The sequence below is a fragment of the Phalacrocorax carbo genome, chromosome 2 (genome assembly GCF_963921805.1).
Source record: "Phalacrocorax carbo chromosome 2, bPhaCar2.1, whole genome shotgun sequence".
Classification (NCBI taxonomy): domain Eukaryota; kingdom Metazoa; phylum Chordata; class Aves; order Suliformes; family Phalacrocoracidae; genus Phalacrocorax; species Phalacrocorax carbo.
The window spans coordinates 105,517,493-105,544,181 of NC_087514.1; the positions used below are offsets into that span (position 1 = coordinate 105,517,493).

General features: G+C 36.1%; 1 protein-coding gene across 3 annotated transcripts in view; it reads right to left on the reverse strand.

The window, feature by feature from the left end:
- The window catches only part of SLC12A7 (solute carrier family 12 member 7), a 68,053-nt gene that overhangs the window by 9,922 nt on the left and 31,442 nt on the right, over positions 1 to 26,689 (reverse strand). For all 3 annotated transcript variants that reach the window (XM_064443783.1, XM_064443785.1, XM_064443784.1), the window contains exons 8-21: positions 24,763 to 24,974; positions 20,225 to 20,392; positions 18,717 to 18,815; positions 18,010 to 18,067; positions 15,418 to 15,592; positions 13,960 to 14,078; positions 12,667 to 12,765; positions 10,355 to 10,474; positions 9,387 to 9,491; positions 6,916 to 7,084; positions 3,825 to 4,020; positions 3,323 to 3,492; positions 3,041 to 3,172; positions 1,238 to 1,345 (exon numbers count right to left, since the gene is read on the reverse strand). In XM_064443783.1, coding sequence (XP_064299853.1) covers positions 1,238 to 1,345; positions 3,041 to 3,172; positions 3,323 to 3,492; positions 3,825 to 4,020; positions 6,916 to 7,084; positions 9,387 to 9,491; positions 10,355 to 10,474; positions 12,667 to 12,765; positions 13,960 to 14,078; positions 15,418 to 15,592; positions 18,010 to 18,067; positions 18,717 to 18,815; positions 20,225 to 20,392; positions 24,763 to 24,974 — 1,930 coding nt within the window. The remainder of the gene's footprint in view (positions 1 to 1,237; positions 1,346 to 3,040; positions 3,173 to 3,322; positions 3,493 to 3,824; positions 4,021 to 6,915; positions 7,085 to 9,386; positions 9,492 to 10,354; positions 10,475 to 12,666; positions 12,766 to 13,959; positions 14,079 to 15,417; positions 15,593 to 18,009; positions 18,068 to 18,716; positions 18,816 to 20,224; positions 20,393 to 24,762; positions 24,975 to 26,689) is intronic.

Here is a 26,689-nt window from a genome sequence, read left to right on the forward strand (position 1 = left end):
TCCTTAAAAGCCTACTTTAGATTGATTAATCACTCAAACTCCACTGGAAAAATACTAGCATTCAGTAGGGAAATGAGAGAAGTTTAAAAACATTGAGTAAGGAGTATAGTGGAACTTGCTTTTTACTGGAAAGATCTAAGGCAGGCTCAGATCAAAAGAAAACTGCTGTGACGCAGATGAGAAAAAAGAGAGTTCTTGAAGCAATACAAGGCATCTTTAGGAACCTTAAAAAGTCCTTCAAAAGGAAGAAAAAAAAAGAATAAATAAGAAAAGATTTAAAAAGAAAACCAAAAACACAACTACAAAACAAAACCACACCCACAAAACCCCAGATAAACTGCACGGACTTGTAGGATTAACACCAAAAAGGCTTAGGCATAAAATGAGTTAAAGTCATCAGTAGAGAAAAAAAAAGCCACAAGAAGGTGTTAGGTTTTATTCTTTTTCTTTTTTTTTTAAAAAAAAAAACAACAAATGAACAGTTAAACACAGCAGATATCTCTTCTTTGACTTGGGAGGGAAATAACTACAAGTGATATGAAAGCCAAAGCATTTAATACTTTTTACAACACTAAAAAGTGTTGATGATAATGGGACAGTTTGCAGAATAAATGAGGGGGTACAAGCACAAGCCAAAAGAAAAAAGATAGATAGATATTTAAAAGTTACAAGTATTTACAAAAGTACAGCTGCATGAAGCTTGTCACTACAACATGCAAAATACAATGGTAAGGGCTAGGGAACAGCAAACTTAGTCTTCCCATCTGGGTATTATAGGATTATTGATTAGTCAGCCTAATTTTGGCTCCAGAAACAACAATTAGTTGAAACATCAAGCATTCAAAATAATGCAGAAACTAGAAGTCTGTGTGAATTGAACCAGACCATGTCACAAAGCTAATCAACCCAGCTGAATAATCACAAACCTTAGCTATTGATACATGTCAAATTTGGAAGTGCTGTGGATGCATTCCACACTGACACTCAAATGTTTTGCTAGTAAATACTTGCTATCTTAACAAGAACAGGAAAACTCTGAACAGATGTTCAAATAAAAAAAGGATTCCATGCCCCACCCCCCATTATTTTAACCTTGCAAGTGAAACCTGCTGTAGAGAAATTAACATAGAATGCAGTCATTAATGTTTTTTACTACTTTGAAACCAATTAGAAGCCATGGCTAAGAAATCCTGTTTTAGATTTTTCACAGAACACCTTGCCAAACCGAAGTCCCTACCTCTCTTTCCCTTTCATTCTTTGATAGCTGCATCTGTTTTAGCATCTGAGATCGCTGTTCCATCATAAGCGTCTTCTCATATGTGAATGCAGAAATATCATTTTCGAACTGCAAAAGAGATTGGCATTAGAAACATCAGAAGAAAAGTACTACTCAAAAGAACAGTATTTAGACAGTGTACCACATTCATTCCTGCATTCAGTCAGTCCCAGATGTATTTATGGCATTAGAGTAATACCAAGCGTGTAATTGATCAATCATTTCTGTCCTCTTTCTTAAAACTTCATCTTCAATCAGCAGTCATGTACAACAAACTATCCTACTATACCACTATCAAACGTGGTTTTTATCTAAATTTGAGGTACTTGGGACAGACTTTCCAATGTTCCGTTCCAACTAGGCTGCAGAAGTGAGAAAGGGTTGAAAGTGATTATTTAAACCGGGTCTGCATTGCTGCCTCCTGAGCACGTGCGCACACTTGTTTCCTTAAAAACTGTCTGGAGCCACAAAAGAGGACATTGTCCTTTCCCCATTAAAAAGTGTTCACAGATAGAAGCACTTATGAAGAAACTCCAGCATATATTCTCACATCAACTCAAAGCTAAAATACAACATAAAAATCTATAGCAGTAATCTGTGTTGTCACTGACTCGTAACGTGTCTCATCTTTTGGAAAGGTCTCAGGGTTAAATATGACCCACATAAGAAAAGAACAAATTGTGCTTCCTATAGTGTCTTCTGCTCAAAATTCAACCAAAGCTAAGCCTTTTTTATAGCACTCTGCTCACCATCTTTCACCTGCATATCCCACAGCATTTTAGTCTCTTCACTTTGTTTAGAGTACTAAATATAAAATAAAAAAATAAAATGATTTTTCTTACTTCCTAGTTCAAAACACTAACCAGATTTTTCATAAGTAATTTTTTCATAAGTAATTTAAAAGATTCTTAAAATTTGTTTTACAGCTGATTAGCATGATAAATCTTTTCAATAGGTTTTGTTCATTCCAGGAACTGGTGGCGGTAGAAGTTTTGAACCAGTTGACCCACCTTCTTCACCCCACTTCAGAATGAGTTGAAAAGTTTTTGGTTTCTTTTTTTTTTTTTTTTGTCTTACTTTGAACATGATGCTAGTTACCTTTGAGTACTGGAAATGATGTTTTAACTTAGTTGCCAAAAAAACCCCAGGTCTAGACAGACTACAGCTTTAGTCCTTTCTCTTCAGCAGTTTATAACCAGTATTTAAAAAAGGGAAAAAAGTTACAAAATTCATTTTGTCACTATTTGACTTGTGAATCTGTAGCTATACTGTCTTGCTGTTCAGTGCCAAAGAGGCTGGCAATGCCAAAACCCAATGACATACTCTCATGGGCGCCTAGGGATTCTTTATTCCAGAGAGAGGTTTATACAGCTGTTGGAGAGGCAGACATGTTCACCCTCTCTCATGCTGGATGCCATGGATTACTAGATTAAGCACATTCAGCCTTCCCTTTCACTGCCTGCTACAAATTCAAGCTTTTTGCTTCCTGAATGAACTATCTCTGTGGTCTAGTCCTCATAAATAAAGTGAGCATTAACATATCAAAATGGCTCAACTCTACTTGACAAAACCATTAAAAAGTCACTACCACACACACTAGCATTGTGACATGGTAAGACAACGTTGCTTTAAAACACTTGTTCTTGGTGGGACCACAATCTTTCCCTTTTTATAATTGGGCTAACACCCCTTAGTTTCAAAAATGTTAAATCAATTTTCCCAAGATTAGTCTCAGTTTTACCTAAAAGAAATGCTGTAACGTACCATTTCAACAACTTCTACTTCAGCGTTTAGTCTAAGATGATATAAGAACATCTGAAGATCCTTCTTCATTTGAATGCTATTATCATCCATTTGAGCGACAGTGAAGATACGCATTTTACATTTTCTCCAAACCTATCAAAAAGATAAATTACAACAATTCAGAACACAGTGATTGCTATCACAATGCATAATTCTATTGAGGTGAAAGTGTATTTCATTAGAAGCCTTTAGAACTATTCACTGATAGAAAATGAAATCCCAGCCATTTTCTGTTGTCCTTGCCTTGTGCTGTCGAAGGAGAAAAGGCAGTAACATCAGCATACCACCATCATGAACAATCCACCACACATCTATGTTTCCTTCAGTAAAACGTTCTTGATTTGTTGGAAATAAGTCAATGTTTTTAGCCACCAACAGTGCTTGCTGAGCTGCTGTTGTTTCTCGTACAGTGTCTGCAGGGGAAAACAAGACATTTGATGAAGAACTTCTAGTTTTCATTCACAGCTTTTGTTTTTGTTTTAAATTCAAAAGCTTAAATCCTCCCAGATTCTGCTGAGGCAGAAAAGGAACATCGTGGGTTTATTGACTAACCTGCTAAGGAGAAAAACAAGAGAAGCCATGGTTGAAGAGACCGAGGGCTAAGAAAACCCACTGCACATGAAATCACATGTGGGGAAATATGAAATTATCCCCTGGATGTTCAGCATCATATTTCCTCCACACAGCAAATATATTAGTTACATAGTTGTACTACAAAGGGATAGGAGAAAGTCAATAAACATACCAACAAAATTTTTCCATGAGAAACGATTTTCTGTCTCCTTCCATGACTGTGGCCATGCCATCAGGACTGTGTTGTGCTTCATCCCTCCTAGACCAGCTGACTGAATCAAATAGGATATTCCATCTCTAAAATTAGGAGACACCACAATCTGGCAAAATCCTTTAGTCTTTTCTACTCCCATTAAGGCCTTAACATTCTGCAAAAGGAAGATTACACAGGGGAAATACAGTCATCAACACTGGTGTTCAACACCATAATGAGAAACAGCACTAAATAAGAGCAAAAAAACATTAGCTAAAACATACAAAAACCAACATCAAGAAGCTGCTAATGCCAAGAGCGAACATGACTATGACAACTAAAACCCAAAACATCCCCCTCCCCAAAACACACCACACACACATTTTCTAATTACTTGAATTATTTAGCCTTTTATTTCCAAAGAAGAATGAACAAGGTATGAGTAAAACAACAACGACAGAGATGAATAAAGTAACACTGCTTCAGGTAAAGTCAAAAGTGCTGAGTGACAAAGCACCATATGTTTGGAATGGCAAGTCCTTTCTTTTGGAATGTGAAAGGTTTGGAAAGATGTGATAGGTTTGGAAAAATGTGATGCCAAGGACTTCAGAAGAGGCCGCTAAAGCTCCTTAAACAACTTTGACATTAAGAGGGCTGATTCATTATTTATTGGCTCCCAACATGGAAAAATAGATGTGCAGGAGACAATTGGAATCACTGGCTGAATAATGACAAGATAAACTGACTAGATTAAATCTCCCGCACCCCTTTAATTTCAACATGGCTCCCCTTCATTTAAACAGTAACAAACATACAGACACATAACTAAGAAATTTATAAGTGGCATTCAAAATGGTATCAAGATTGGCTAGAGAACATCAGCTTTGGTATTTACTATGTTTTGATGGCACGATTTAAAAAAATACCATCATTATCAACAACTTATGTGGGAGATCAGCATGGTTTCAGAAGGAAGAACCAGCACATTAAAATTTGGAATTTTGGAAGCACCAAAATTCCTACAAAACACCATCAGGAACAGCTTTGATCATAGAATCCTGGCACTGACTCAGTGTGACTTTACATCAGAAATGCTGTTTAGTAGAGACAAAGTCTTCAGAGAATTTGGTAGCAAAGCTAACAAGACTGCGCAAACAATATCTGCAAGGGCATATCAGTTTAAATAGATGTTTTTTCTTTTAAAGGAGACAGACAGCAGAAATCTTGATTTCCTACAAATCTTCTAGAAGCATTTTCTAGTTGAAATTTTCCAAAAACCAACAAAGCCTCCAGACGCTCAAACTTTTACAACTCCTCTTTGTTTCCATTTTAAAACCAATAGTTTCCTCGATCCTAATACCAGATCTGACTTTCTAGAGAACCCAGGGATTAGGTCTCTCTTGAATTCATTCCTGTTCCATCTCTCAGCTAACAATAAGCAACATTTCAAATCCTCATGGGTAAACAGTTTCTGTTTTCAAGGTTTTCTTTGTTTTATTTCAGAGGCCTGACTGTATTCTTGGTCTTGTTTTCTACTCACACATGTTGATAACAACAGCTTAACAACAATTACTTTCACAATAGATCATTGCTAGACTTTTTCCACCACGATTTCAAGCTAACTGCTCTCTTGGAGCCTTTTCCTGTGACACAAGCTAGGCCATCCAGCTTCATACTTTGTTATTTTAGAAACAACTAGGGACAAGTCTGAATACCAAGAGGGAGAAAAAAGAAAGCTGGGAGAAAAAGGGCAGTTAGCTTTGGTAAGTCCATTTCAACATCTCAAATGCTCTTCTGAGATACCAGGTCTGAATAAATCACAGGCATTTTTACACCGTTTTGAAGACTACTTGGATCAAAATAGTAGACATTTCAACAACACTGAAGATATTAACCATTTTTGGAAAATATAGTGGCAATCAAAGCCTTCTTTTGGAGTAGACTTTACAGTAGTTTTCTAAAGGCAATAGATTTTTCAATAGCATTCAATACATACATGAAATACTGTATTTTCTAAAAATGTTTCTCCTATATAAGAAGCTATAAAGTCAGGAGTAGGAAAATTTCAATAGGTAAGCAAATATAATTATCTATACCGAGTTACCCCAATACTGTATTAAACAAAGAAGTACACAGGTAGTTGTGAGATTGAACAAAAAGGGAAACTTGCTTTGCATTGAAAGTCCAAGCTGTATGAACACTGGATCTTCAGAAACTCAGTCTAATAAATTCCCTTTTTTCTTCAGGGGACAATTCAAAATTAAGTTTGGATATTTTCAAGGGCTTCTCACACAAATGTCTGTGTATTTCCAATCGGGTAGCAGTCAAATACTGACAAGTTGTCAGGAAAAGAAAGAAACATTCAAATTAAATTAACTTGTGTTTGTAAGCACAGATAGACGTCATCTCCAATTACAAGACAACTTGCTATTTTTTTTCTACCTCATCCTACCTTCTCTGCAGATATGGGATAAATAGGAAAGAAAAAAAATGAGAAAGAAAGTAAAAGATCAAGAAGGATGATGTTTACCATTAAGCATCAGAGTAGGATTCCGGCAAAGACTGCTCCTAACCCTAGCTCCGCTATGTATTTCTAGGACAACGCAGAAAATAATATCATGTATACATCCAGAGGATTAAATTATGCCACACACATCTGCATCTGCTAGAGAAATATTTTGGAGGGTTTTTTGGCTTTGGTTTTTTTTTTTTGTTTTGTTTGTTTGTTAAATAAATCTGTTTTCTTTATAAGGTAATTTGTTATAAAGATCTATCCGTTAGCTTTTTCAAGAACGTAATTTGGTTGTGAGCCCAGGGCTCTCAAAAATAAAGAAAATAAAAATCTAAGAAAAGCACTGTTACATCCTACATCCTTTTGGGAAATCTTATAAGACATTTTACTACACACACCAACCTACTCTTTCCATATAACCATTGATTATGCTGACAGTAAAAATTGATACTTATTCAATACTTTATACAGTCTGTTTTAATTCAAGATGGGTTATCCAGATTCAACATTTAAATACTAATGGAAGTTATGAGTATTTGTAAGCTGTCTTTTACACACCTCTTCAGCTTTCTGAGCTTCTGTACATTTATCCAAGTAGACTCCCTGAAGCACAGAGCCCACGATAGTCAGTCCTTTACCAGCCTTTAACTGCGAGGTGAAAGAAAGCAGTCTAGGATGTTTCACCAACTGCTCACTATCCAAGTTTAACAAGACCAAAAGTTGAGGTCTGCCAAAAAAAAAAATTAAACACATATACATATAGAAAAGCAAGAAAGAAACAGATAATTAAAATAAAAAATTAATAAAGTTCAGATTAAGTGCTTAATTCAATAGAAAGCATTCAACTATCAAGCAATAAAGTAATAATTTGCAATAGCAACAACACTTCAGGTACAGAGGACCTACATGAGCCACTATACCATCATTCTGAAAAGCTACCTTAAAGAATAGTTTTACCAAGGAAGTTATTGAATCAAAATTATCACCCTTCCAAGGTCAACCTGCTAGTACAACCCATGGCTTGAAGCAGTTAAACACTGAATGTACACCAGATTGTTTACAGCTCCATCCAGTTAGATTCTGAAAACCTCCAGAGGCAGAGATATTATCACCTCTTCAATGCTTTATTAGCATAATCTCATTTATTTTTTTTCCCCTGCAATTTATCATGTCCTCTCATTCTACTACCATATACTGCTGTAAGGAGTCTGACTTCATCTTCTCAGTAACCTTCTTTTAGGTACTGCATGTTTACTAGTTAGTTATATCAGCTATTAGGCTCCCCTTACCTCCTCCAAGATTAATAAGCATCGCTCCCTCAGCCTCTCCCCACAGAAGACATGCTTGCCCCAGCCATCATCTTGGTGGTCCTCTGCTGAGCTCAGTCCAGCTTATTGATATCTTCCCTATATTAGGATGCCTAAAACTGGATGAAATATTCTAGACGTATTCTAATGAGTGCTGAGCAAAGAGGAATATTATTTCCCCAATATATTTACTTCTCAATATACTAGCTATGCTCCTGTTGATTCAGTCCAGAAAGTCACTGCCAAGGCATACTGCTGGCTTAATATCTACTGGGAGCCACAGGTCCTTTTCACCAGAGCAGGTTCCCAGCCTTACAGCATTGCATTAAACTAGCATGTCCCAGGTACGGGACTTCGCACTTGTCCTTTTGGATTTTCACGATGTTCTTGTTGACCTATTCCTCTACCTGCATAGGTCCTTCCAAAAGGACAGTTATACCCTTAACCATATTGATAACACCCCAAGTTCAGTTTCAGCTACATACTTGATCAGAGTGCATTTTGTTTCCTTTAGCCAATATCCAAACTCTTTACTTTTCCAAACCAATATTTTATAGTTTTCTTGTCATTACTACAAATTCAAAAGCACAACCAAGAGTAAGAACATAGTTCCCGCCTCAAAGCCAGCACAGTTTAAGATGTAAAAAGAAGGTCCAGGTCTAGCAATTACATTGACACAACAAAAGGATAATTCATCTGGAACTGATGTCAGATATTCAACAGGAATGCTCTTAGTCAGCATTACATCTGAGATGCCAAGTTCAGACACAGTTGAAGACAGTGGCTCATGTATTCTACAGTAATGGCTTATGTGCATCCATCCCATGATAAATGGTAACATAGTGCCATACACTGAAGGGCAACAGAACATTGCACGTGTATGCAACCAGAGATACTATCACAGAGCACTGACTATAATACTATATATACTATTAAAGTGTCGCATTTAGTGACAGTTTTTTTGTGTATTCCAGTTATCAGAGTCCTTCTGAACTGCACTACATTCATCAGAACTGAAAATGTGCAAACGTTTGTTTTTAAAGGCTAAGTAATTTTGTGTTGGCTTTGAGAAAAATGGATAGTTTAACAAGTATAAAGAATATATTGCAAAAATAGTAGTGGACATCTAACTCCATTAGATACAAACGGACAGCAAATGTGAAATTTTGTTTTAATGATATCTAAGCAATTTAGGAAGTGTCACTATTAAATGTATTAAATGAATATCGATAAAAAAAGATTGACATGAAACATGAATTTGAATAATGGATCCTCTGTATATTTATACAACGTATCTCAGAGGGAACATATATAGAAGGAAAAAAAAAAAAAAAAAAAAAAACCCTTATGGAATTGCAACATTTCTTCTATAGAGGCAGTGGGACTCAGTGATTATTTTGCTCCCTTGAATGTGAAAAAAAAAATAATCTATAAACAATCAACCATTAAAATTCTTCTGCACTTTGGAGAACTGTCAACACCACATGGATTTCAGTCCCAGTTAGTTTGCCCATACTCCCAGCAAAGCTGATTACGACCTGACCATTAAGTCTCATTCTACTGCAGTAAAATAATGTGCACAGCAATGATGTAGTTGCCATGCACAAGTGTAAACATCATTTTAATGGTGAATTTCACTTTGTCCATTAGCTTTACCAGCAGTATTCCCAAGAGATTTACATATTTCAAGTATTACGTGGCCTTGGAAGGCGTAGGACTTACCTCCAGTTCTTGGTGTGAGGAGGACCGTCTTCGACGCGAAGCAGGGCATAGCGAGCTGCATTCAGAGACAGTCCTCGGATTCCATCACCCCATTCTTTTTCCGCTCTTCAGGGTGCAGAAAAGACTCAATTAACAGGGTCCCGTTTATTTATAAAAATTAAGCACATTTTCTGACGTGAGGGATAACTGGCATATAAACACTTTTTTGCATGAATAAACTCATCTTGCGCAACCTTAGTATTTTTCTTGACTAGAATCTTTCAGCATTGGTATCTTTCCTTAGAAGGGGAAAGCACACACACATTACTGATCATAATCACCTCCAGTGTTTGGATATGTTGTTTAGTCGGGGATTTTTAGTTGGGTTTTTGGGGTTTGGGTTTTTTTTTTTTTTAATTTGTTTTATGAACTCAGCATACTCTAAGCCTCCTACTTGCACAGCATTTCTTATAGGTGTGGCACTGTATGTGTCTCTTGTCAAATGCATACAATGCAAAGTATGTTGCAATTTAAGGATTATCTAAGCCTTCAAAAACAGATAGTTTTCAGTGAGTGCTTTGAAATGTTCAGCATGAGTCACTCCAAAAGGTGCTACAGTCCACACAAGTGTTGAGCTTTGGGGCTTTAGCACAAGTTAATAATAAGGCAGCAGTTTTGTAACAGTTGCTGCTTGATATGAAAAGGTGATGTTCCTGAAGTACCTCACACCACCATCTCTGCTCAAATGAAAGTTTCCCAGCCTTATTGGTTCCTATTTTGATTAGTTCTGTCTGTGGAGAAGTTTGGAACAGAGCTTCCAGAGGCATTAGAACCTGAGAACTTAACAAATCTTCACAGAGACGGATCTTACCTTGTTTCAAGGGATACACTTAATTCTATTACTTCAGTTGTATGTATTTTATACAAAAATGCTTTTTGCTGAATGTTAAAGGTATTAAATAGAGAATAAATAAGATATATGGTCTTACCCTCTATATTCTATGTATTTGTATATACATCCTGCGATTAGCATGGCAATCAAAGCATAGTACCAAGAGCAAATGAACATCAAGGCAAGACATAAACTCATCCCCAGGAATGAAAGAGTCCTAAAAGAAACCATTTTTTTCCATTTTTTTAAATAGGCATGCAAACATTCTATAAAGTCAATTTCTTATTTAAGTTAACTTCCAGAAAGGCCTTTTGTCTTCAAAGGCCATTCCATAGCTACTATACAAATCAAAATACATTCTCCCAATTCTCATTTATTTAAAAAAAAAATTACATTCTGAACCTTTGTGACACATCAATAATACAATTGAACTAGATATAACAATAGATTTACTACATCAGACAGTTCTGAAACTCTATCCGTACCTCCAAGGAGGTCAGTTTCAAGACACATTGCTATCGCTTACTTACTGTTGAGTTGAACTTAAGCTAAAAGAAAAAAATTCTCAACCAATACTAAACATTATGTTACTTCCAGCAAAAATAGTTGATCAGTTTAAATTAAGTTTGACTCATCAATTATATTCTCCACTTCCATTGTCACCTGCCTCTTAGACAAAAACACAGGAGAGTAGAAGAGAACACAGAAAAGAATCTTTCAAAACCTATAAAGAAGGAATGACCGAGCTGAAAAAGTTACAGAAGCATTTTCAGATTAAAGTTGATATGCCTGGTTTGCCCACGCTATTATTCAAGATAGATGTAAGTCAGCTCAGACCAGGACAGTTCTGTGAATACTTTTGGTCACATACAACACCCCAGGCTTCTTCTCACCTGACTTCCAAACTAGAGCTAGCTTTCACTGTATTAACAAAGAGCGTCAGCAGACCCAACTTTGGTTTGGTACCTTTAGTTTTCTGCTTTAGGACTGTATGAGACCAAATGCAACCAGTTTAAACCAAATGAAAGCTTTCTACCTTTCAGCCTAAATGCAGTTTACCTAAAAGAACAACAGCTGATCTTTCATGCTTGACTTAGTGAGCCTAAGACTCTCCTTTCACTCAGAAATTCTGGCCAAGCATTCGGATACCTGCTTTGGCTGCAAGTGATTACATAGTCACACAGTAACTCAGTTGGCTTACTGATCTCTCTTGGAAAAACATAAAAAAAAATTGCTGCCAAATGGTTACAAACTCTGCAGCTGTCATATCATAACCCTTTTCTTTTTCTTCCTCACCATGGTCCATCCTGTACCTCTTGCTACCCTGCACCTACCTTCCCTTTTGAGCTACTTTGTACCTCCACAATCAGATTTTTCAGGAGAGGTGGAACAGGAGGAAAAAAAAAAAATAATCAGAAGACATCAATCCCCCATTTCCCTTCTTGATGTTGCAAATACTAGTAGGTGTTTGCTGAGATAGACTGAGTGACAGGCACTGATATATTTGGAGGTTTAGGTGCCAAACTAGTAAGTGCCTACTGAGCATAGTCAAAAAGATTTTTCTGGGCTAAACCCGTCACATTTCGCTTCTACTCAATTCTTTAAAAGGAAATAATAACAAGCAATTCTTACAGCCTAGAATCAGGCCAGTTTATCTCCTAAAGCCTTCAAGGTCTTCAAGGCATTTCAGCACTAAAATTTCTCAGCAAAATTACTGTTAATTAAATAAGTACATATATTTAACACTCAGTACAAATTAAAAAAAAAGAAAAAAGAAAAGAAGGCTCCCCACTCTTACTTCAAAGTGTTTGAACTCTTAAGCCTTAAAAAAAAACCCCAACACACAGAAAAACCCACACCCACACTTTTCGTATAATTGACCTTTGCTACTTTGTCAAGTATCCACTTGTCTACTTCAGTTACGAAATGCAATGCCTAGAGCATGACATATTTTAAAAACAGTCGTCATATTGTTAAAAATCCAACTGATATATATTGAATGAGTTTTTTTCTGTATAAGTTCTGGTTTTGTGTATTTTTTGCATAATTAAAATGAAAATTATATCAACCTTCCTGAACATTTCCACCAGTTCTTATCTCTTTATAAAAGACAGATTATACATTCTTTTCATCTTCATTCTTACACATTCAAACAATATCTTGGCTTATGAGCAATATTAAATGTCATCCAGCAGCCCCTTCCCAAACCATCTACATTAGCCACATGTTTTCGTGGTCACCATATTTCAAACAAATGAAAACAAATGTTGCTGTTAGAATATTCAACACATGAATCATCTTACAACTCATAAGTCAGCAAGGAGATTTTGTTTTATTACTGCAAGAAAATCAACAATTTAGGGCTGCGTAACTAGCTTTAATTTTTCAAAATGAAGGAATATTCCCTACCAATGGTAATACTTGAAACGAGGTCTCCAGTTGGGAGTCCGTAAAAGCGTCTGAACTGCACAAGCCAGATTTACAAACATATAGCACATAAGGAAAAACCTGTTAAGACAAAAAAAAAGGAGGCATTTTCCAATAAGAAATTAGACAGATTTGTGTTAAAAGGCTGAACACAATCCAAAAAAAGGTAGGAACTTGCATACTGTGTTCAGTGGCCAACAGAACAGAAGACAAGATGTTGATTAAATTAATACTTTCAGAATATTAGGCCTCCAAAAATGTTATTAGCATAATATAGAGCCTCAAACAAAGATTTCAGAGAAAATGTAGCAAATAACTGTCAATCATGGTGTACTGGTTTTGGCTGGGATAGAGAAAATTTTCTTCATAGTAGCTCATATGATGCTATGTTCTGGATTTGTAATCAAAACAGTGTTGATAACACAGGGATGTTTTAGCTGTTACTAAGTAGAGCTTACACAGCATCAAGGCCTTCTCTAGTTTTCTTGCTGCCGGGCCAGCAAATAGTCTTGGGGAGGGGACACAGCTGGCACAGCTGACCACAGCTAATAAAAAGGATATTCAATAGTGTACATCATCATGCTCAGCAGTAAGATCTCAGGAAGAAAGAAGAAGGGAGGACATTTGGACTTAATGGTGTTTGTTCTCCCCAAGTACCAGTTACACATGGTGAAGCCCTGCTTTCCTGGAAACGGCTAAACAGCCTATCAATAGTGAATAAATTCCTTATTCTTCTTTGCTTGTGCACTGAGCTTCTGCCTTACTTATTAAACTGTCTTTATCTCAACCCATGAGTTTTCTCACTTTTACTCTTCTGAGTCTCTCCCCTATCACACTGAGGGGGAATGGGCAAGCAGATGTGTGGGGCTGAGCTGCCTACTGAGGTCAAACCATAACACACGGGATAAAATTCCAAGACAAAGTCAGTAAAATAAAGTTCAGTTCATACCCTAAAATATTGAATTGTTTTGTCTGTCTTTATTAGATGCACTGGAGCTAAAATAGCTGGAATTTTAATTTTAAAATCCAGGCTTTTAAAAGTTGAACATATTTTTAACTAGCATTCAAGAACTCTATCACAGGAAAAGTTTTTTGCACCTAGAAATTAGTTCCAGCCAAAACACTGTGGTTTCATATTATACTCCTATTTGATCCTGGAGATAGCTTGTTAGAAGACAAAGTCTAGCATGCATTATTTCAAAAATCATTACCTAGTGAACTTAGAAATAAAATACTATTTAACTTAGGAATACAAAACACTACATTCATACTTACATTGAAAGAATTGGTGCTACACTGTCCAATGAGGCTATCAAAATTCCTATTTCACAAATACCAGCAGTGAGAAGCAGAGCCCAAGTTGGTTCTCCATTTGCTTTTCCATGACCAAATACCTAGACGAATTCACATAAACAGTAGGATTAGGGAAAGCTGTTCATTATACAATTATGGATTATGATGCAGATTGCAAACTAACTGGAACCAATAGTAATTATTGGTTACAAAGGAAAATGAAGCAATCTATATTACAAAAAGCCACAAACAGAGCCCTGAACCCATACATTTCAAATATTAAAAATGTTTAGTAAAATAAGCAATGATTACATAACATTAAAGTACTATTGCAGTTGCTGTTGAAATAATCTTAAGTAACTTAAAAACCATGTGCATCAGAGATTTATGCTTAGTCTATAAAAAGCTAATATAGCTGAGGGCAGTATTTTTTTGTAACATAAAAAATAGGCATCAACTCAGTAATTATGAAGATAAATATTGATTTTTAAAGAGGACTTAGGTAAGCCTATGATCCTGCACAGAGCCCTACCAAGAATTATTTTGCATGTGGTAATTTCCTTTGGGGAGAATTCTATCCAGCCATACTGGTGATAGATGGCAAAATACCTCACCTGAAATTCCAGCCATATTTAGTCTCCTCCATATTCCTCCACTAAGACTAAGCCCTCAATCCCATTTTCCATAATGACGTTATTTCCAATGTCTAGGTTCTTCACCTCATTCATTCTTCATACTGTCGTCTTCCCTTAGCTTCCATTCATCCACCAATCTTCTTTCCCTTACATTGAAATGCCATTTTTTATGCTCACTTTTCAAAGTTTTTAGTTTTTTTTTAAATGTCATATTCTTGCCCCTATATTAATCTCCTTGCTTTTATTTCCTTGATTGTCATTGCAGCATCTGTCTCATTCCAAAACTCCAAGCACTTTTCAAGTCTCAAACCCCTCTTCAAACACGCTGCTTCTCCAGGATTCCCTTTCCCTCACTTTCCAAACCACGCAAGTTTTTTCCTTCCAATTCTTCACTCCTTTCAAATCTAACCCTGATAAGACTGAATCATACTGTCACCCTCTCACCAAGTACGAAATTTTTACTTCAGACAAAAGTGAAAGGTTTTGTTTGCCCCTCTCAATATAACCCAGCATTTACAATTTATTGCATTACAGCCCCTTCCCACTCACATGACACTCCATCACGATTCTGTACTCCCACCCCACCATACTCAGTCTATTTTCTTCCAGTTACAGATATAGGTCTTGCAGTTCAAACAGCATCCTACAATAGCTTGATCTATTATTGTACACAATTACAACTGAGCATTAAATCTTTTCCTTACAATTCTACACGAATAACAGAAATAATGCCTTTTTGTGTGTGGGGGTGTGTGTGTGTTAAAATAAGCCATATTTGAAGTACTGTAAAGAAAAAAAATCTCACTTGAATAAATGGTACAATGCCATCTCTTGCAATGGCCTGCAACAGACGGGGTGCACCAGTGAGACTCTGGAGACCAGCACCACATGTTGAAAAGAATGAACCAATCACAATAACCCATGGAGAAGGCCAGGCCAGTGTACCAACCACTAGATTTCCATTAACTGCTTCTCCAAACCTTAGGGAAGGGCAGGGGGGAACAAACAAAAAAACAGAAAAATAATTAAACATTAAAATCACTTTTACTATAGCTTCAACACCCACATTTCAATCTTTTTGAATAACAGCACTTTTCAATAATAAACACCATGTCACATGACACACTGTATGATTTCCCAACCAACCAATTCCTTTTTATTCTGATGTTTAAAAAAAATATTATAATTGATTCATTGTAAGTGCTGCCTCTAAGCAGATATGTACCAATTATTAGGTATCATGGCAAACTACAGAATTAACAGCAACAGCAAAATTATTTACATATGCATCCTTTAGATCCTCATGACTGCTAGGAACTAGATTGCAGAAGTCCATTCTACAAGTAATACAGATACTCTGGAGCATAAGCAAAAGATTCACAAAACAAAAGTATTAGCCTTCCCTTTTAATAGCATGACACTGACATATGGACAAGTAAATAGAGAAACTACTAGACACAACCACCACAAGGTATCTACATGCCTTCTGACCATCATGCTACCTGATGCAATTTTTAAATGACTACAGCAAACAAGGAGGTGGAAGTCAGGAGAGGTGCTTGAGTGTCTCACTGCTGCCTTTTTTTTTTTTTTTTTTTTTTAAGAATTAACTTTACGTTCATTTACGGACATCTTGGGTAAACTATGAAAACGTTCTCTCTCCAGTCCCCCCACCAACCTGATGTTTTTGTTTTAAAAACAAGTAGACTTGTAGTTCATTTTAGTTTTGTTAGTAAGCAGCCAAAAATCAATTTTAAGACTACCTATGCTGTGATAACTTTTTTTTAATGTTTTAAGCTTTTTTAGAATAAACACCAAAGAAAAGGCTACAGACAAAGAAAAATTATATGCTTAATCTCTTTTCAGACCTGCTTTTAAACAGGGTCAGGAAACATAGTAATCAGGTTAATATAATAAGCCAGTGTTCAAATTCTTGCATATGCCCAAGCTTGGATTTAGGGCTACATACTATTTTCAGCAGATGGAAAAAGGGGAAACCACACCCTTTAAAAATAGTGGAGAAAAATCATATTATGCTTCTAAAACATTTATACAGCTGCACATTCCTTCTTAATTCCAATTTTAATGCCTGTGTTTTAATTAAACATGGGGTAGGAACAACTTGAAAAGATGAAAGACAAACACTGAAAGGTGTACTACCTACCTTCTCCCATGGCAACTACAATATATAATGAAAAAAATCCAAGAAGCAGTCTTTAAACTAGACCAAAGTCTATACACTTTTACTGTGATGATGGCTTTCAGCCAAATAAGAACTGGCAGCAGTGTAAATGAAAGAACATGGATTCAATGCTCTTGCTGCTATGCACCCTGCTCTAGTGACAGATCACCTGCACCCACAGCTTACAAAATCCCTCCAGCCCCAGTAAATTTCAAATATTTACTTTCAAAAATGGGAATTTATAGATATTGGCTCTATAATTCAGAACTCATTTACTATTTCTGAAGCATCAGCTTGATTTGGTTTGTATATTTACTTTGAAGAAAAAGAAATCAATGATTTTCACTGATACAGCTATACCATTTTAAAGTAAAAGTGATCCCCTGCTGCTTCTTGTATTAGCTTTGGTTAGAAACCAGCTTTTAACTTATGGTTTCCCTTCTAGACTAAAAGATTGTGTTTTGAAGTAAGTTGTCTCAGTATCATCTCTATTCACCTTCCAAAACCACTGCTTCATCACTACCAGCAAACTTGGGCCTTAGTAGAAAAGAGAACCAGACACCAGCAAGGAAACAGAAGTGTAAAACTTTCCAACAGATTCATCTTAGTCAACTCAACTTCTCCTCAGGGGAGAAAGGTATCAAAATCTGGAGATTCTGTTCATGTTTATCTCCATTACACTTATTCCCTTCATGTTTCATGTTGTGCCTCAAATATCCTCAGGCAATTACATGGGTGAAAACTGACATGACTCCTGATCTAGAGCTGATATTTTAAAACAAAAAAATAGTCATACATCAGGTGGAAATTATAGGCCTGATATCGCATTACAGGCTCTCATGAACTCTCAAAAATATTTTTCTTTGTTCCTCAAGAGCATATTACTTCTCCCAAAGTAATACCACTCTTCTTATCCCCACCCATCAGCTCCTCAAACACTAGCTATGATTTCCTTTCTCAAGAACATTTTATTAGGGACCATTCCACTTCAAACATTTATCTTCGATTCTACTTCTACTTCTTCAAGGGACACAGCCTGATAACCTGACCAGTTTTTGCAGCTGTCTCAGTTTAACAGATAGACTTTCGCTCCAGTTTTAGCCTATGAGAAAAGATATCACACGGATATTGCCCAGAAGAGCCATTAACAAGTCCTATTAATATAACCCCGATAATACATACTCCCTGTAAAATTAGAAGTTGAATATGACTTACTTATCTCTTAATATCACACCTTCTATACAGGCACCAAACAACACTATACAGGAGAGATCTATTACTGAGACTGAAGGAAGATTACACTATAATCATATACACAGAAATAAAAACCACCATTTTTCACCTGGGGATGAAATGGAAATGTCCATGATAATGAAATGGGGGAGAGGGTTGTTTGTTTATTCTGGTTCTTTCATATTGGTTTTTGGTTGGTTGTTTTGTTTTTTAATTCTTTCCTGCTACAATTTTTAGTTCATGTTCTCTACAACAGTTGATTTATGACGTATTGGAAGTAGCCAGTTCATGATATATCATGCAACAGATATTTTATCATACAAATAAGCATCTGTGTCTTCTAGGTATTGAAGGATTAATAATTTCTACTGCTGGTAGTTTGCTTTTAAGATTTTCACTGGTTATACTGAGTATAACAAAGCAATCTGCCAACTGAAGCATGATGCCAAAAATTTCACTGAAAGTATCAGTTATCTTGCAGTTTGAAGCACAAATAGAATATGGAATATGTACAAATACTTATATATACAGATGAAGTTTGATATATTTAAAATAATATTTATAAATTATATTTATGGTTTAGACAAATACTATACTCAGGCAACTCTCATGACTTTTCAATGAAAAAACCTATACTGTTATACCTACAGAATGTACACTAGAAAAAAGAGTTAAAGCATAAAGGATACAAATAAAAGACGTAGTTGAAATAGCCAGAATTGTTCCAGTAGGAATAGATTTCTGAGCATCCTTAAGATCTCCAGATCTGTTTGAACCTGCCATAATACCTTAAAAAAGAGACCAAATTTATGTCATAAAAACAATTAATACTAAGTCCATGTAAACAACTAATAGAATAGGATCTTTTAACTTAAGCCTGATTTAACACAGCATTACCAATGGAGCAGGCTACAGAAATGTATTATAATCCTGCACAAATCCTCAATTTATATCTTCTTTTTATTCAGAAATTTGTGTTACCACCCATTGTTAACTGAACAAATTTCAAACAGCACCAAAAAGAGACAGATAAAAAGAATGAAAGAAGTATTTTCCAAATGTAACTTCAGAATTGTTTTTAAAATGGCAAAATATACAGGAATAGCAAAACATTGGAGATGGATGTCATAAACTAATGGGGATTTTGCAATTTCAGCCAGTGTGACCACATGCACTAACTTTCTACTAAACAGACCATACATAATAAGATATGCAAGCAAATCAATAAAGTAAATAATAAAAATATAGAAACAAAAGAGAAAGGAGTGGGCAGGAAGAAAAATGTGTAGGAAACAACAGGTACACATCCCTTTTGAATCTAACAAGAGAACAAAAATACCTTCTAGCACATGGGGGCGGTGGGGTTGAATTCAGAGTAACTGACTAATTTTGTGACCTTTCCTAGAATTGCCCTGACCACTGTTTGAGGCAAGCACATGGAAGCTAATGTCAAGACATTCCAGTGCAAAAGCATTGTCTAACTCCATGTAATGAAACCCTAATCACAGGCTCAGATATGATGAGACATTGATAAAAGAGCCTGAAGTAGAGAAATGGGAACAGTGCGGGACAAGAATATGAATGTACACCTCCACCTGGTATTCTACTAGCCAACACTGCTGCAACTTCATGTCAGAGTTCTGTTTTGTTACTCAATATTACAATTACTTGAGCTGGGACTTTTGAAGAAAAGTTGCTCTGGTTCAGTCAAATGTATATAATTTTCCTCAGATCACAACTAATCTAACCTTTAAGCCTGACAAAAAAAGTCTCTACTAGTTACAGTTTCAAAAAAGCACTGGACATTTAAACAAATCAAGGTGGTTCACAGCTTGAATACCTGAAACAATCATCTTAATATTCAACTGTTCTCTCACACATTTTGAGATTAAATTATTGTAAAGGCAAGCATCTTATTCTGAATTAGCATTTCATAACACATGGAGCTTTTCTTTTCTTTTCTTTCCAGACACAGAAAATCTCACTTAAACTGATTCCTTGTTTAAAGTCCTATAATCCCCTAAAATAACCAACCACCAGCTATGTGCCTCTAGCACCAGAAAGTTTTAGGTACATTAAACTTGGACACACAGATCAGCAATATCATGTCATCAATAAATATTCACACACACACACAAAATAATCTTTTTTCAGCTGTAAGTACACATCCTCACTCAAGAAAAATTATTGTATGCACCTGTCACAGATGGGAAATAAATCCCTACAAGCATTGTGAAGTAGGTCATGATGTCTGTAAAAACATAAGGGAGTTCACCCATTTTTGTCTCTTCTGATGCAGCAACTGATGACTGAGCTTTTTTCTCAACTATTGATCCTTTTTCTGAATAGGTACTCCACAGGTTATCTATGAGGAAAAAAAAAGAAACAAAAAAACCCCCAAGAGCCAATGTCATTTCTCTGTTTCAGGATATTAAGTAGTAAGAATGCAATAATTGTATGAACCAGATGATGGTTTTGCTTTAGGTTTTTTTTGAACACAAAAATCATGAGGTTTCCCAACATTCTCTTAAAGCCAAGAATGCAGCAGCAATATGATCAATACCAATTGTGACTGGTAGACATTCGCACTGTATGCCAGTAGAAATACAGTAGTGTATAGGATGTGTCTTACAAGATTTTTCTCTTCCATTAAAGAAAAGATTTAGTTCTAGAATTAAATTCTAATGTAATAGTAGAATGTCCACTTACATTGCAGAGACATGCGGATGTATTATCAAGATGCATTTAAAAAAAAAATAAGGAAACTTATCTCCAGGTTCAGGCAACCTTAGCATATCTTAATAGTTCTTATATTTTGAGAAGCAGATCAAAAAAAGAAATGCTATTCAGCAGTAACTTGAGTTCTTTCAGACCTGCTGTACACAATAACCCTGGACAACAGTTCAGGGCTCAGCTGTTCATGGTGAGAGTACTCCACACAGTGACAAAAGCAGAGTAACCAGACTCCAGAAGAGAAATAAGCAAAAACACCAAAACCAACCACAAAGCAAATAAAAACCAGCAGAATGGCTCAAATTCCCCAACAAAGTAAGGATGCTTCTTCGATGAAGACTGACAGGTCAAAGAACCAGTAGCTTTTGAGAGCTTACTTTTGTGGAAAACACTGGTTGTAACCCTTGACAAGATGGTGAGAACATGCAACATTAATTCTTATTTTAAAATGAGGTAAGTTGTCCTATCATATCAGAAAACACAAAGCAGATACTTTCCCTCCCTGTAAAGAGCCGAAGGATTTTACACCACAGAAATAAACAGTTCCCATGGATTGTCAAGATAATGGATCTGACAGCCAATTTTCAGCCATCCAGTACAACTTAAGGGAATTAAGTACAGTATTCTAAGTCTTCACAACAGCAAAAGGTTACCTTAAGCACAATAGGAGATTGACTCCAAATCTCTGTAAGTGACCAAAGATATGGTACTCATCCAGATTTGTAACAGAAACCTTACAATTGGTAAGCATATATAGAAGCACACACAATAAATGTAAGAGACAGCAGAATGAGGATTAAAAGGAAAGTATTAATTGCTACAGAATTATATGTGCATTGGTTCATTCAAATGAAGAGGAATAACAAACTGATCTAGAGAAGACCAAAGCCATAAAGAGAAGAGTTAAGGAAATAAGAGAATTGTAATTAGCAAAGATTTGAAGAGTGACATAAAACAAGACAAGATCTCCAAATTATCATCCACTCCCTAGAGAGCATAAAAAGAAAGTCCAAAAGTCAGCTTGCCATTGCCAAAAGCACTAAATACTTAATGAGGACTCAATAGCCTCTGTCTTTTATTCAGTATGACACAGACGTGACAATGGCCCGAGCACTCCAATGCATACAGCTCTAATTGTGGAAGTGTGCGTGCCAGCATGAGTGGGTAAACTAAGCTTAGAGATTTTGTAAAATATAAATCACTTTCCCCTTTCATAAGATGTTACACAGAACTTTATTACACTAATATCCTATTCTCTTTTTCTCAAAAGTGATAATCCAAGTGGACTTATCGAGTGAGGAAAAACGGTCAATTTTCAGAAGAGTCCAGACATTTGTGGGAGGTGTTTCCTTTCCAGGACCATTCATGGGTTGCTGAGGCTCCTCTAGCAACATTTAGGGACACATAAACAAGATCTGGTACAATATATCTAACCCAACAACATGCTGCGATGAAGCAGAACGATGTTGATGAAAGCTGTTTCCAGAATTATCTCATAACTGTTAAGACCACATTCACAGGCATGTTTGGTCAGCTATTTGTAGAATGACATTATTGTCATACATCTTCCATGAATATTGTCTTAAGAGGCGCATACTTACTGTATACAAGTGCCCAGTAAATGGCATGAGGACTTGTCATGCCTGGGTGTCTCAGGAAGCATGTGCTATCAAAGTATTCCCAGCCACAGCTGACGAAACTTAAATGCGCAGAGTCTGCAGCTGCAAAGTCTTCACACAAAGCAGAACACATGCCATCAGTGGAGGAAAATCCTCTCTGAGAAATCTTTGCCAGTCAAGTTCAAGCTTACATTAGGTATCAGAACATGTGCTTACACACAGCAAGCAGGACAGGTGATCCACTTAATTCAGTCTTAGCATTACGTGACACTAGGATAGTGAAATGTACTTTTTTACAGTAGTGCTAGCTCAAAGAAACATTGATCAATGAACAGAACCAGAGCACATTTTTTCCAAAAGTAGAAAAATTAGTACTCGGCCCGAAACCTCCAAGAACACTGAAAGACCTGAGGTGCTAACTACAAGTTTACCTGAAATCATATTGCTACCCAAGGACTGAAACATGACAAACATACGGCCAACTTTTTAAGAGAGTTTCAGAGAGATGAGAAGATTAAAGGCTCAAAAGTAGCATCTGCACATGAACAACTGACAGCAAGAACAGCAATGGATAAGAGAAGTAAATACATGGGTATTATCTTTGAGTTCTGACAGAATCAGCATCCATTGACAGTTGTTTCTTGAATTTTGAGGGACTGGGGAAGTCTCAGCATAGCTTTTGCAAAAGAAAGTTGTCAGAAGTATCCAAGTTCCTTGACAAAAACATAAATTAAGGCAATCCACTTAATTTAGCCCACCCGGACTCCCCATGTTTTTGAAAGATTCCTCACCCAAGGAATCTATAGTAGCCATGGGATAAGAGGAAAACTCACATGGATTAAAAAAATGGTTCAGAGATAGAAAACAGGTAAAAGAAAATGCAAATGCAGTTTTATAATGCAGGAAAGTCACCAGTAAGCTTCCACAAGGATCAACAGCAGGATGTAACCAGTGTTTTCCAGTACACTCAAACAGCCTGGAAAAAGAAGCTAATAGCAAGATGAGAAAGCTTACTGGTAATATTAATTCAAAATTGTAGAAGCAAAACCAACTGTAAAGAACTACAGGAAAACCATATCTGACTCAGTAACTGAACAGAACGCACTTACTGAAATTCACTACAGGTAAGCATCAAGCAATGAACACCCAAGATGTATCCCTCACATGGATCTTTCAGCAAACTCTCAACAGTTGTTGGAGATCTTAGCATTACGTGACAGTAGAATAGCGAAATGCACTTTTATACATTAGTGCTAGTTCAAAGAAATGTCAACCAGTGAACAGAACCAAAGCACACTTTTCCAAAAGAAGAAAAATTAGTACTCAACCTGAAACCTCCAAAAGCAGAACAGCAGTTTAAAGCTTACATTGTAGCAAAAAAAATTAGAACACAGTTGTCTTCTCAGCTCAGGCACGAAACAAACATTCAGGAAAATTTGTAGATATGCTTGTGGCAAAATATTAAATACATAGAACAAACCCTAAGTCACATTCCTTGTAACAAACATTTCAATCAAAAAGAATTTCATTTGAGGAAAGTAGGTGATTTTTTTAAACATACAAATTTAGAATCAGAGAAGCCTATGCTTCACTTAGCATCTTTTTATGTATTTGTACACTTCGTATTTGATATTTTAAACTGAATTACTATTGCAGTAGCAATTGTTTAGTGTACCTAAGGGAAGTGGCATATTTATATAAATCAAACCTTATTTTAAAGGAAAGCAGGGGAGAGGCATCAGAATATTCATTTCATCTGCAGAAACATTCTTGGTATACAACACAATCTATTAAATGACCCAAGTGCAACTGGAATCCCAAGCTACCACAACTGCACAGGAATGTAAACAGATGAAAATCTATACACTTTGTAGAACATCTGTCCAAATGCTAGACCAGAAGCTAGAAAGACTGCTTTTCTCCAGACCCACCACTAACTTGCTGTACCACACTGAACAAGCCACAGGACTTCACTCCTCAATGCACCACCTGTAAATTGGAAACAAGGTCTCTCTCAGGAGAGTTTGAGAATGTATTAACAAACAGCTTATTGAAATAAGTGTATTTGCCATACAAAAGAGCTAAACACTTTAAAAAAAATTAGCTCTGATAGTCTTTCCTACTTTTTTCTTTTTTTAATAGAACAATGGCTTTTGAAGGAGTGCCTATAAAACTCCAATGACCCCCAAATTAAAGCATTTAATGCTAAGTTTCTGAAACCAGACTGGAACTTTACAGGAGGAAGCATGCTCCAGGTAGCAACCTTTCATGCAAACAGATTAGAGCTAAATAAGTAGTGACAGGCTAGACCACTACATTACTGAACAGCTACCCGTCAAATTAACGTCCAAAAATTTGTAAAACACTGTGCTTTCCAACTTACCGCTTAGAACTCCACTCATTATTCCTGGTATCCCTTGAATTTCCGTTACATTATTGAGACTAAAGTAGTCATCACATGTAGCATTAAGCAAAGAACTATCGCAGAATAGGCTCCACAACGTTGTAGTCTTTGTTTCATTATTGCTTTCAGTAAATTTGGCACAGACATCAAAGCTGCGTTTTGACAGTGTACGGTTTCCAAGGAGACAGATACTATTAAAAAAAAAAAAACCACACACAGTGATCCTTCAATAGAGCATCATGCATTAAACCATTTTTTTGTTCGTTAGACTTCTTCGGAAACCTATTATTTATAGTACCTATCTTATGGCCTATACTACATCTACTAAAATAGTATAGAATCTCTGCACATGAAACTATAATCAATAATCTTTAAAACAGAGATAAAACATTTCTACTTTAAGGTATTAAAAGTTATTTTGCCTTCTGGTTTATTCTTTGGAAAATATGATCAACTCAAGCAGCTTGGCCACTAAATAACAGAGATAATGACTCATTCAGTCCTACAAGAAAGAAGTGAAATTAAGTAATACTTAATATAATGATAAGCCTGATCAAGAAAATGCAACAGTAAGATTAAGCAAGTATGTCATGCCCTTTTCTAGCAAATAAATATTTTAGATGGCACTCAAAATCCAAAAGATAGAAAATAAGCCAGGAGGGTTAAACAGCAGAATTTTAAACCACTGATGGGAGTACAAATTAAAGAATCATGTAGCAGGACGCAATTACTCAGAAATGAAAGAAAATTAGAAAGACAGGACAGTTTGCAAGAAGCAAATTCCTAACAGTAAAAAATATTAAGGATCTAGGAATATTTCTTTGCTAAGCTACACGAAAGATGTTTAGGAGATATCTATTCCAGGCTTGCTTAATAATGAAGTTATACAATATATCTACAAAGATGAAAGAAGGAACATCAAATAAAACCTTTGTGTTAGGAAGACAAGTCAAAGAACACACAGTACACATCTAATACTTCTGAAGGAGGTCAGTTAAGAAGCTGATAACAAATAGTAAAAACATACCACTTGGTATACCACTTAGAACAAAACATACTAAGATGAGCAGATAATTGACCTAGCGCAATATCCTGTTTCTGATAGAAATTAAGAGTAGATGCCTTGAGAAGAGTACAGGACACAGGTACCGCTTCAGGGTGTGGCATCACATGGAAGTTGAGCAGATTTAACAGAGCTCCTGCTAAGAAGATCATCTTGCCATTTGCCTTCCTCATTTTTCTTTTTAATTGCTACTGATTTGATGACCCTATAGCAGCGGGCAAGTTGATTAAACCCATGGAAACTTCTTCCAGTTTGATTCAACTACGCAATCATGAGGTAAACTATTTTACCATCTATACAATAGGCAAACCTAATGGAGCTTAATGAGACCAGCCTAACTAACCAGCTAAGTGGAAGATGGTCTTTTTAGACCAGCTCACCACAAGATCAGCTTTACCATAATATAACACCACGCCCGAGTTTCTCAATTTGAGGCAGACTGGCCAAAAATGTGAACTATTATATTTACTGGATGGTAACCTTTATTATTTTTTCCCCTCAAACAATAATATATCACAGTAGAAACCACAGATAAGGTTTCCAGGAACTTGGTAATAAGTCTTACCAATGCTACATATCCAGGTAAACCCTCCTTTACCTATATAGGTGACTAAAAGATTTAGATATCTCCCTACTGGAGGTTACAGTTTCTTAGAAATTCAAGTCTTCTTCAGAAAAACGTCAATTTTGAACACATTTTTATTTTTTCAATAGAAGACTTAATATGGTTTCACAGTACAGTCCACAAATACTGCTTTAATGCTCAATTTGTAATGCAACCGAACACTTCAAAGTACTATGGAGTCTCCAACAATCATAAAGCAAAGGATGACCTCAGTCCTG